Source organism: Danio rerio, chromosome 2 (genome assembly GCF_052040795.2).
Source record: "Danio rerio strain M-AB ecotype USA chromosome 2, GRCz13ab, whole genome shotgun sequence".
Lineage (NCBI taxonomy): Eukaryota > Metazoa > Chordata > Actinopteri > Cypriniformes > Danionidae > Danio > Danio rerio.
In genome coordinates, this window is record NC_141022.1 from 4,002,578 (window position 1) to 4,015,874 (window position 13,297).

At 40.0% G+C, this 13,297-nt stretch overlaps 1 protein-coding gene across 7 annotated transcripts in view; it reads left to right on the forward strand.

Annotated features, from left to right (window-relative positions):
• The window catches only part of cyp8b1.2 (cytochrome P450 family 8 subfamily B member 1, tandem duplicate 2), a 34,744-nt gene extending 21,733 nt beyond the window's left edge, over nt 1-13,011 (forward strand). For 2 of the 7 annotated variants that reach the window (XM_087238411.1, XM_087238412.1), the window contains 3 exons: nt 2,051-2,609; nt 3,112-3,261; nt 11,127-13,011. In XM_087238411.1, the coding sequence (XP_087094537.1) occupies nt 11,255-12,622 (1,368 nt within the window). In that variant the 5' untranslated portion in view covers nt 2,051-2,609; nt 3,112-3,261; nt 11,127-11,254 and the 3' untranslated portion in view covers nt 12,623-13,011. Of the gene's footprint in view, nt 1-2,050; nt 2,610-3,111; nt 3,593-11,044 lie in introns of those variants that run through there. The other 5 variants (XM_087238409.1, XM_087238410.1, XM_087238413.1 and 2 more) reach the window with 4 other exon arrangements.
• The last annotated feature ends 286 nt before the right edge of the window (nt 13,012-13,297 follow it).

The following is a 13,297-nucleotide window of genomic DNA, read 5'->3' on the forward strand; positions in this document are numbered from 1 at the left end:
CAAACAAAAATAAAAAGTATTGAGCAAAAATAAATGAATAAATACAAATCTCCAAAAATCGCAAAGGGAAAATTTAGTTTTGAGGAATAAAAATGAAATTTGCAAACAAAAAAGGCCTCACAGTGTAAATCTGAATAAGGAGCGGGGCTTTATTATTTGCGCATCACTCCTTCATAGTAGACTAACCGTAAGAGGTGTATTGTTAAAAATATCATTGTTGTTGAAGCCATAAAAACTGACCAACAGAGTAGAACCACCACTCCAAACACACAAAGGGTCTGAATATTCAGTGCATTACCCTTCACAGATTAATTCTTCACCTAAGGAATAACAATGTTCACTAGCAAAATAAACATTATAAATTTTGAACTCTCCAGCAAACCTTACCTCTCGACTCCAGGATGGGCTGTCCTGTATGATTTAATGTTGTATACTAGTGTTATATAGGGTCAAGTGGTGTTATATCAGGGATTAGACAGATAATATAGAGAATTTGGTGTGTCTTTATGACTAAGCCAAGTTATTTAGTGTATTTTCCAAAACACTATACCAAGTCATAACGCAATGCCTTATTAGTAAGCCTTTCCGTATAGTGGGTGGAGGCCCTAAGAGTGTGTGTATCTCATTTCCTCCAGACTGAAGGACCTTTTCTGCTTTACTGAAGGAAATGTTACTCATGTAAACTGTATAAAGTTGCCGGAATAAACCACTCAAAGTTACTAACAACACTGAAACTCTGTAGGGTCTGAATGTAAACACACAGCTGATTACAAACGCAACTAAATATGCCTCAGAGATATACTCGGTGCCAGTGGGATACAGTAACCTAAATTTCGTCTCTTGGTGTGTGCCTCGTCATTTGTAGACAAGGCTAGGGATCAGGGGGAGTTTGGGTTTATTATGTTAGGTTTTGTGTTCCAAAATACAAAAATCTCTCATCTGTCTTATACTGTATATGTCAGGGATCACCAAACTTGTTCCTGGAGGTTTGGTCCCTGCCGAAAAATCCAACTTTAACCAGCCTAGACTGGTTGGCTGGTTTTAGCTGGTAGACCAGGCTGGTTTTAGAGGGGTTTTGGCCATTTCCAGGCTGGTTTCCAGCCATTTCCAGCCTGGTGTTAGCTGTTCAGGCTTTAAAATGACCAGCCAAATCCAGCTAAAACCAGCTTGACCAGCCTGGTTTAAGCTGGACATAGCTGGTTTTGGCTGGACTCCCAGCTTTGCTAGGCTGGTCAAGCTGGTTTTAGCTGGTCATCTCCCAGCCTGACCAGCTAAGAATGTATTTTTTTTAACTCGCATCTTAATTTGTTAAAATTGGTACATTTGTTTAATTTGCCCCATTACCCGCCCCCTGACAACCGCAGCAGCTGTGAGAACATTTCGTGGGAGTTTTTCGAAGATCACAACAAATCAACTGGATGTCTCGCTGAAACTTTCAAGTAAATGCTAAATGCTAAATGCTCGTGTTGTTTAAAGTTACAGTTTATATATCTGACTGTTTGTATTAAATGACAAAATTGTATTACAAATAGTTTATAAATATAAATATATTCATACATTTTAATACAAGAACTGCTGCTGTGAAGAAAATATAAAACTGTGTATGGAAAGCACCGCCAATGCACCGTGATGCACCGAAATATCGAATTGAACCGAATCGATGGCATGATAATCCTAACCGAACTGAAACGAACCGTGAGACTAGTGTAGGTTCACAGCTCTAATATATTTATATATATATATATATATATATATATATATATATATATATATATATATATATATATATATATATATAGCTAATGAATCTAATGGATTGGGTGGGTAATAGTACACCACCTTTTTTTAGGATGACACCACTACACTATACCCATGTCATCTTGCATGCTGGATGTTAACTTTGTTCATTATTTGATCAATTGTACTTCATATATGGTTTGTTGAAGCGTGTAGCCAGTAATTTATTTCGTAAAGAGCCCTGATCGTGCTTGTGAATGTACATATTATTGATTTTGCATACTTACCAATCTGTATTTTGTATGTTTTGCAGTTTTACGTTATTCCACAACCAACAGTAAAGGTTCAAACTTATCCTTACCCTGGAGAAAAAATCCAGCTTAAACCAGCCTAGGCTGGTTGACTGGTTTTAGCTGGTCGACCAGCCTGGTTTTAGAGGGGATTTGACCATTTCCAGGCTGGTTTCCTGCCACTTCCAGCCTAGCTGGTCAAGCTGGGAGATGACCAGCTAAAACCAGCTTGACCAGCCTAGCCAGGCTGGAAGTCCAGCCAAAACCAGCTATGTCCAGCTCAAACCATACTGGTCAAGCTGGTTTTAGCTGGATTTGGCTTGTCATTTCCCAGCCTGACCAGCTAAGACCAGGCTGGAAATGACTGGAAACCAGCCTGTAAATGGCCAAAACCCCTCTAAAACCAGGATGGTCAACCAGCCTAGGCTGGTTTAAGCTAGATTTTTCAGCAAGGTTAAATTGGTTGTCTTTGGGAGACGTTATCTGACTGCCGAGAAGCAAGTTGTTTGATACAAAGAGCAGAACGTGGAGTATTGAACATGCACCCTAAATCTGTTCAAGCAGATTTTTCCAGAATGGCAGGTAAGTCTTTAACAATGACCCTTTTCATTGTTTTTGATGTGTTTTTTAGTACCTTTTGGCTCCATCTTGTGACCAGAATAAACAACTATGCAGTTAGATTTTCACAGTGACATACCCTTTAAAAATGCTGGGTTCAACACAATTCTTTCATGGTGACCCAAAACAAATCGATTAAGTTAATCATTGTGAAAATTTAAGTGAATTCAACATAAAACAGTTAGGTTGTGCCAAAAGCAAAATGTGTTGTTTCAACTAATTTTAAATAAGTAGTTTAAACAAACATACATAAAAGTCTCTCTCTTTTTTTTTTTTTTTTGAGTGTAGTATCCAGTGTAATAGCTTGAAAGTCTTTGTACAAGTTAATATTGCCCCAAACTCTCACTCTTCCCTACATTAGTCCACTAATATAGTCCTCTTGAAAGAATGAAGAAAAAGGAGTGAAGCAATTGGAGCACCCAGTCCATGGGAAGGGATAACATTTTGTTTGTGCTTTGGGTTGTAGGCTTGTTACTGCTAAGCATTGTGGGATTGATTGAGTGCACTTCATGAGGTTCACTATGAATTCGGACGTCTCTACAAGTGGCTGGTCACACGAATAATGCACTATTTAAGAGTTTCAGATACAGTCATGGACACAAAGCTGTTCACTAAGGTTAGTGTTTGTTATTCTCCTTTGCGTCTGTGCTGTTCTTAGCAGCATGCACAAATACAGGGCACCACCTAGTGGAATAAACCAGCATACATCACAACAGAAAACCCTGATCAGGAACTTATAAGTATATATGCAACAAGGTGACGTTACTTCATACCTGCCAACATTTAAGTCTGAAATTCTGGGAGACCGGGGAAGTGGGTGATGTGCTTCGCAAACTGAAGAGGGGGTGAGGGTGGATGACATTCTGTGATTTTTCCGGGAGACAGACCAAAACGGGAGATAGGTCTGAAATACGGGAGACTTCCAGGAAAAACAGGAGTGTTGGCAGGTATGCGTTACTGTCTGCGGTAACACTTTATTTTGATGGTCCAATTGAGTATTAGTAGACTGTCTACTTAATATCTGTTGATACTGCTCCTTTAACAGACATTTAATTGACTATAAAAAACTTTGCATGTCAACTTAAACTAACAGATTCCCTGCTCAAAGAATAATTTCCATCAGTAGTATTTTTCAAAATCCTTCATTTCAAAAAACCTTTCGAAGTTGCTAGTTTTGATCACTTGGTTTAGAATGACATTTCAATATGGCTGTGGTAATTATTTTACTCCAAAGTGCCCTTCAGAGGGTAACATATCCTGTTTGGAACACACAGAGAGTCTTCCATTGCTGCGTGTGCCAACCAGCCTCAGTCAGTTAGCGTCAGGTTTGTTACCTGTTGAATATTAGATAAAGAGAGAGAACAAAACAAAACAACATACCCCCACAGGGTAGCAGTATAACATAATGTCCCAGCTGAAAAATCCAGCTTAAACCAGCCTAGGCTGGTTGGCTGGTTTTAGCTGGTTGTCCAGCCTGGTTTTAAAGGGGGTTTGGCCATTTCCAGGCTGGTTTCCAGCCATTTCCAGCCTGGTCTTAGCTGGTCAGGCTGGAAAATGACCAGGCAAATCCAGCTAAAACCAGCTTGACCAGCCTGGTTTAAGCTGGATATAGCTGGTTTTGGCTGGACTCCCAGCTTGGCTAGGCTGGTCAAGCTGGTTTTAGCTGGTCATCCCCCAGCCTGACCAGCTAAGACCAGGCTGGAAATGGCTGGAAACCAGCCTGGAAGTGGCCAAAACCCCTCTAAAACCAGCCTGGTTGACCAGCTAAAACCAGCCTAGGCTGGTTTAAGCTGGATTTTTCAGCAGGGGTGGAGCAACAAATATGTTTACTGGATTTAAGTAGGTAAACATACACATTTTACATTCTAACAAGTTAAATATTTAAATATTTGCACAACAAGATGACCCACCTAGAGAGAAGGAAAGAAGAAATCTGTCTGCAATACCAGCCTAAGCTGGTTGGCTGGTTTTAGCTGGTTGACCAGCCTGGTTTTAGAGGGGTTTTGGCCATTCCCTGGCTGGTTTCCATCCATTTCCAGCCTGGTCTTAGCTGTTCAGGCTGGAAAATGACAAGCCAAATCCTGCTAAAACCAGCTTGACCAGTCTGGTTTAAGCTAGATATAGCTGGTTTTGGCTGGACTCCCAGCTTGGCTTGGCTGGTCAAGCTAGTTTTAGCTGGTCATCTCCCAGCCTGACCTGCTAAGACCAGGCTGGAAATGGCTGGAAACCAGCCTGGAAATGGCCAAAACCCCTCTCCTAAAACCAGCCAACCAGCCTAGGCTGGTTTAAGCTAAATTTTTCAGCAGAGATCTTGTCCCTCCCGACTCAAATTCACAAAACTCTCCTTTTACAACAACTCCTCCACCTGTCCCTTAAAATGCTGTTGTCTTGGAGCAACCCACAGTGGCTCACAACATCCCAGTTCAGATTTCAGCAGAAATTACATGTTGTTGGCCCCAAAAGCAAGCCAAATCCCAACTCCAAAATCTTTTTCCCTGAACTAATATTTAAGTAACCCGCCCCTTAAAACCATCCCCAACACATCGCTTGGCATCATCCGCCAACCATTTTCACCTAGAACCCTTCAATTCTTTGTGAAAGCATGAGGTTGTTTTAAAACATTCTACATTTCTTATTCCCACTGCTTAAGTTTCTCTCTGAATTTATCTCTTACCTCCACAGTGTTCCAACAGGCCCCAAGTCAGGTCTATTTAGGGTTACTGAAGTTGTTGTGGTTAGTGCCTTTCATTTACTGACATGGACCAATCATTGCTTCTTTGGGTGTGAAAGAACAGTTTGTGAGCAATTAATCTTGCTCTACCACAACCACAAGTTTTCACATTTGAAATGTGGTTTTAAAAAATATGTACAAAGGCATTGGGATTAGGGTTGTGACGAAGAGGAAATTTCCCCACCGGTTAATCGACATGTGACAACACCGGTAATACCGGTATCACCGTGGGAGTGGACGTTTCTTCTTTTCCTCATTTTTTTCTGCTTTTAAATAGCTTATAAATGCGTGCGTATAATACTTTCAGTTTTGCGGGAGTTGCCAATTCGGCATCAATTGTTTGAATGGACGAAAAGGAAACTACAAAAAAGAAATAAATAAATCACTGTTATTAAACAACACAAAACTTTTATTAACATAACGAATAAAACACAACAATGCTACCGGCTGAAAAAACTGTGGAAGTTGGAACCATACAAATAACAACCATAAACGCCTATATTATATATTAGCCCCTTTCACACAGTGATACCGGTAATTATCCGAAAAATTTCCGAAACGACTTTACCGGTATATTCAAAAAAGCGCTGTTCACGTTACGGAATTTTTCCCGAAAAGAGCATTCCCACATCCATCGCATAATGCCAGTAAATTCTGACATCATTAACCAGAAATGACCTCTAAACGGCTGCGTTTGTGTTTGTAAACATTTGACTACATTACAAACTCTTCGGATGGATCAGTATTGAGTACAACTCCAATGAAAACATATAGAGGAACACTTTCGCATGTCGAGATGTACATGATATGTGTGTGTGCTCGCGCTATGGGCGCTCACGGGCACACGCAAAGCTTGAAGGTAAACAAACAACAGATTATCATAAACATTTTATCGATAATTATTTACACAGTTAGCATTAAGAAGAACATATAAACGTGATCTGACTAACATCTAGCAGCTAAAGGTGTCTGGACAAATATTCAAAGGCTTCTATTCTCATAAACCGTGCGGACGTAAATGCGTCTGATTGGCTAAAGCAGGTGTCTCACGTCAGCACGTTCTAGACGTGGACGCGCTCTTTCCGGCAATCTTCCTTCTGCATTCACACAGCGCAGCATTCCGGCAAATTGCCGGTAATGTTACAACTTCTCTTTCCGGAAAATAGCCAGAACGAATTTACCGGTATTTTCAAAAAGGGCCTGTTCACACATACAACCTTTCCGGAAAATTGCCGGTAATTTTCCGGAAAGGTCTGTATGTGTGAAAGGGGCTACTAACAGCTTAGTCCTTATGATATGAACAATCCGTTTATAAAATACATTATTAATGAATCTATAGTCTATTGAAGAATAAACCGAATATGAAATATGATCCTTGCATAATGATCACAACTAAACAAGCTGGCACTCATTTTAAATATAAACTATAAATAAAAAATAATAATAATAAAATGTTAAGAAATGGAACATTATGTAAAAAAATGTAAAGACTACAGGCTAAATAAAAGCGCCTTGTCAGAGCTAAACATCACCGCACATATGTCAGTTTACAGCTTCTGTAAAGTTCAGACAGCATATACAGATCACAAAATCTCAATAAACAACATGTAAATGTATAAATATTTCGATAAGTATTGATATGGATAAGGGTGTCACGATCCTCCAAATCCTCGATTCGATTACATTTTCGATTCTAAAGGCACGATTCGATTCGATTATGAATAATTTATTAATGACCAATTAATTATTTGTAGCCTACCGTTTAAACTACCTGACCTGCATGGTCTTTGTTTTACCCATAAACAAATCATACAGTAAATGAATAAAGGCAAGATACACACATAATTACCACCTGTCAATCACTTTTTCTGCGGGACTCGTGAATAGGCAGTGATCTGTGTCGTTATAATGGCGTCGGTAAAAAAGACGCACAACCAACAGGAACCAGCCAACAGTATCTGAGGTGTTCGCTAAAATGACTAAGTACAAGTGAGTGAAAGATTGAAGCAGTCCTCTGACTGCCTGGACCTGCTGTCTCGAGCGCATGGCTGTGTGTGCGTCTGTGTGTGTGTGGTCACGTGATGTGCATTTTCAGAGGTAGTGAGGAAGGAGGGCTGCTCAGAAATGCTACACGCCACTGTGGATGTCAAATCATTGTCATTCTAAAATGCCATTTAAAAACAAAGACTGTGTAAACAGGGCCTGAGTGTGTACTTCTCACGAGCAGATTTGCAACGCGGGCGGAGGATCACGATGCTGGTGTTGTCTATCGGACGAACCGTACGTAATACGTACATAGCAGAGCTTGCAAAACTGTGTTTTTTTTGTCGACAACATGAACGTTGTCAACATAACTCACTGGAAATCCAAAATGCTTACACACCGGCGACTTCATTGAAAGAGGAGAGGGTTTAAGTTCTGTCGACGGGTCTCCTGCGTCTGCAGTTTAACAAGCACTTCAACAAGCCTGTTTTTCCCGCTTGGCAAGCCAAGCTGACGTGACATGGGGGCGTGGCAGCATCGACGATTCTATTTTTTGATTCGATAATCGAAATTGAGCATAAATTTCGATCGATTTCGATTAAAAATCGAAATCGTTACACCCCTGGTTATAGAATATTTATAACTATATGATCTTGCTTTTTGGTTATATCGATACCAGCTTTGATCTCTCTTAAAAGCGGCAGTTACAGGCGCTGCATAAGAGGCACTGTCAGTGGCGGAATACACACAGCACTGGCAAGAGGTTTTATTTTTAGTTTTATTTGTTGCAGATTTGCGCGTTGTTCCTTTTTTTAAAATACCTTTTATTTTCAAAATCTCTCAAGTTAATGTTGTCTAGCGAGTAATATAATCTCCCTCGGATTGGAGTTCGGTGCGCAGTAGGACCAACACTGCCCTGGTCCACAGCTCTGGTGTGTTATGAATTACATGTTTTAAATGACAGCGAGACACGTTTAGTTTTCATTGTAAAATGTAGATTATGACCCAGTACACAGTAAAATAATATTTTTTGAATGGTTTGCCTATTGACGGCGTATAGGCTAACCGTTAAACTCAAATAGGCTGAGCATATTTTTATTAATATTAAAACACATTACAACAAACTAGCCACCCTTTGATTTTTTTTCGTTTACGTATATTTTAATCAAACGAAAAATGTCATGAATACTTTATTTTGGTATTCATTTTAATAGAAATAATATAATTTAAAGGCTACACAACTCCTCCATGGCTCCAATTGCATTTTGACAGATAAAGATAGACTTTCTGGCTCAAAGACATTTATGCCTGTTTATTTCAGTGCTGTATTTTGACAGATTTCACAAAGGCTTCAGCTATTCTACCTGTCAGCTGGTACCAGCCTCAGTTTTGCGACTTGACTCGTTAGGCGTCTGTGTCTGGATGACAGCGAGAGAGAGAGAAGAGATCAGACCTCAGATTCGATGTGTGGCCGCACGTCTCAGTTACTTTATTGCAATTTTTAATATGCTTTGTTTCTCTGCAGTTGCTTTATTATTGGCGCGGCATTGCTAAATCCCTCTTGTTTTAATTTAAAAAAAAAAGATAATTTATTATTAAACATTGTGAGATGATGGTCGCGTGATTTTTAAAATGAGAGTATGCTTTGCGTATTTATGGCTATTGACCTTATCTACCTGCGACCAACACATAGTTGAACATCAAGTATAGGTGTGTTGAAAATGAGTGTATAAATTAGTTGTGTTTCCTCCAACTGCTGCCACCTTTGTCAGGCAAAGTTTGCAGATTGCCTCATTACCGTCTTCAGGTTCTCTTTTTGCATTTGGTTTGAACCCAAAATATAGCCAAACAGGCGCTTTTGCATTGCGTTTTGACACTTATCCGTCCGCCATTCTCTTTCTGTAAATATCTGTAAATTCGACTCCTCTCGTTCTCTTGAAGTGATAAATGAAATAGTGTATGGGTATTTCCCAGTTATGGGTTGCTGCTAGAACGGCATCCGCTGCAAAAAAGCTATATGCTTTTTTATTGGAATACTTGGAATATTTTATTGGAATACTTATTATATTGGAATACTTGGTAATTCATTCCGCTGTGGCAACCCCTGATAAATAAGGGTCCAAGCAGAATGAAGGAAAATCAGAGGCAAAACTCAACAGCTTGCAAATTGAGAACTTGTCTCTAATATTTGTATTTGTAAATTTACATTCACAGCTCTGATGTGACATGCTGAATCTCTCAATTTGCTCACAGACAACAGTCAAAAGTTACGTTTATTTAGGCAAACTTAGTTTTATATTCACACATTCATTCAGTGACAACTTGTGACAAACTCCCTATATTGTTTACCACGGCACTTTGAATATTCGGTCTGAAATAACCTGCAAGTGTGACTCTAAAACAACATTAACTGTTTATTTGACTGAACAATGTTGTATATTGATAGTCATTGGCTGCTGCTAATATGATTTCGCTATTTAGAGTTTGCAAATAATATTTTTATGAAATTATATTATTAAGGAGAAAGTCCGAATGTGCAAATATAAAACCAACTTCTATGTGTAGGTTCACATACCCTGCCGTACAGGTGTAGTTCGCTGTCAGAATGCAGTCGTTTTGCGTGTTGGTGATTAATTACCCAGGCCTTGTATATTGTTAGCTCCGTCTTGTTTCCTTGTCTTTGGCTGGGCAGAATTTCAGTGTTTAGCTCTTGAATCTGGTCATCATGGAACAATATTTCTTGCACATTACCACAAAGAACAACATTGTTGGCATCTAAAGACTTGTAGACCTTTAACTTCTCTCTTGTAAAATCACTCGGAGCTTCATTGAGATTGTATATTTGGGGCTGGATGCTCGGTCACTTCGTCTTATCCAATATTCATTGGGAGGGTGCTATCGCAAATGGAGCTGTCAGATGAACGCCGCTCACTTTAACGTTAATTTTGCTGAATCACTGTGCTTGTCACTGGGTGATGAGCTGTTATAATATACTGTAAGCATTATGTAAATAATATATATATATATATAATATGTAAGTAATATATCTTATTTCTAAGACAACAACAAACTCTGCACCGCATCTGATGTCATTCCCTCGCTGTAAATGCTGGGGATACCGGTTGCTTTCTTCCACCTCCCTGCGCGCGAATCCTGAATGTTTTCAAACATGGTAATTGGTCTATTGATTGTTGAGAATCCCATAAACCTAAAATCAGACTGAAAAGCAACTAACCAAATGTCGGTTTTTAGGTGAATCTGATTAATCTACATTATATATTATTTTACTCGAATAAATTAATTCAGATGTTTCAAGAAAAGTTAGGGAGGTTAAATCTAGTAGAAATCTTGCAATGCTCTTTATAATACGTTGCATGATCTCATAAATAACTAATTTTTTGTACATTGTTATATTGTGGTTGCCACGTGGATTTGTAAGGTACTGTAACAATATGAGCAGCTGTGCTGTTCATTGTACCACAAATTGCTTTGCACAGTGTACTCTGCCCACACACTATTCCTAAAAATGTAGTTGCCAGTATGCACTGTATACTTGCCTTAATATAATTATTAAGTAAGTATGCCATTTTAAACACAGCCCATGCCATTTGAAACTACTGGAAGAGGTGGGGCATAAAACAGCTGATAAAAAGGGAGGTGACAGAACGATAAGAGAGGTGAAAGACTGAAGAGAAAGGAGACATATGAATGTCAGAAGATGGAGAGCCTTGTACAAATCCTGCTTGCTCTATTACTCTCTGTCATAGGTGCTCTTTACCTTCTGGGGGGTTTTCGCCGCAGACGGACTGGAGAACCTCCACTGGAAAAGGGTCTGATTCCCTGGCTTGGTTGTGTGCTGGAATTCAGGAAGGATACAGTCAAATTCCTTCAGCGAATGAAAGCAAAACATGGAGATATTTTTACAGTGCAGCTCGGAGGCTTTTACTTCACCTTCATCACAGATCCTCAGTCTTTCGGCGCAGTGGTCAAAGAGTCAAGAGCAAAGTTGGACTTCACAAATTTTGCAGATCAATTGGTGGAAAGAGTGTTTGGCTATGGTGCCGTAGAGATCAAACACAAATTCTTTAAAAACCTGCAAACAACAAGCACCAAACATCTGATGGGAGACGGTCTGGTGGTCATGACTCAAGCCATGATGTACAACCTTCAGAATCTGATGCTCCACAGCGTTGGGTCTGGGAATGGCAAAGTGTGGCAGGAATCCGGACTTTTTGCGTACAGCTACAACATCGTATTTCGAGCGGGTTATCTGTCACTGTTTGGTAATGAGTCCCCCAAAGGCACAGGAAAAGAGTCTGTAGAAAAAGCCAAAGAAATCGACTTGCAGCATTCGAATGACCTTTTTTGGGAATTCCGAAAATATGACCAGCTGTTTCCCAATCTGGCGTATGGAGTGCTGGGCCCCAGGGGGAAGATGGAGGCAGAGCGTTTGAAAAGGCTCTTCTGGAACATGCTGTCGGTGCAGAAGATGAAAGCAAGAGACAACGTCAGCGGCTGGGTTTCAGATCAGCAGCAGGTGAGAGCCGAGCACGGCATGCAGGAGTTCATGCAGGACAGATTCATGTTTCTGCTTCTGTGGGCGTCTCAGGGAAACACGGGTCCTTCTGCATTTTGGCTGCTCTTGTATCTGATGAAGCACCCCGAGGCTATGAGCGCTGTTAGGAAGGAGGTTGAGGAGATTCTCAAAGAAGCAGGGCAGGAGGTGAAACCAGGAGGCCCACTGATAGACCTGAGCAGGGATATGCTCCTCAAAACTCCCATCCTAGACAGTGCAGTGGAAGAGACCCTCCGTTTGACAACCGCCCCTCTTCTTACTAGAGGTGTTATGGAAGATATGACCATTATTATGGCAAACGGACAAGAGTACAAGATCCGTGAGGGTGACAGAGTTTCGGTTTTCCCCTACTTAGTTCATATAGATCCCGAAGTTCACCCGGATCCCCTCACCTTCAAGTATGACCGGTTTCTCAATGCAGATGGAAGCAGAAAGACTGATTTCTACAAGGATGGAAAGAAGCTCAAGTATTACAGCATGCCCTGGGGAGCTGGAACCACAATGTGCCCGGGAAGATTCTTCGCCACAAATGAGCTGAAGCAGTTTGTCTTTCTCATGCTGTCCTACTTTGACTTAGAGTTGAAAAATCCAAACGAAGAGATTCCAAGTATTGAAACCAGACGATGGGGTTTTGGCTCCATGCACCCAGATCGAGACATCCAGTTTAGATACAGACCTAGAATTTAAAAACACTGTGTGTTTTTGTTTTCTAAGATCTCAATTTTTAAAATGTAACAATGACAATTAACAATAACTTAAAATACAATAGTCTGCTTTTGGTGCAGGTTTTAAAACTACATGAATTCCCATTTCCTGTCCATTTAAATTGTGAGATTGCTTGAGAAAAGGTTGTTTAAATACTGTCTGCTTAACTACTGTGAATGTTTTTGTGGTTAGTGGTGGTTTTGCTATATCTCATAACCTGAATGTTCCAAGAGCTTATATTTACTGTCTTTATCTATGCATGTACACCATACAACATGCATAGCAACATAACAAAACAAATAGAATATATATATATATATACTGAATATCTGCAGACAATATATAAATGAATAAAGGCTTTATGGTCTGTCTTTTTGTCTTTCTTTAGTGGCCATGTTTCTTTGTTTTGGTGGATTACCCTCCAAACCGAATACCTATTGATAAAATAATACAGTGAAGGAATATTTCTCTGTATATAACTTAACGGTGACCATGCACCCACTGAGTACCATAGTTTGCATGGTGTTTAAAGACAAAATGTGTGCCCATTTATTGCGATTGTCGAGCCTAAAGTAAGCGTTCTACAGTACGATTCAGGGCCTGATCTGGGTTCAGCTAAATACATTGGACTAAAGTAGGCTAGCTGGGGCTTTGGGG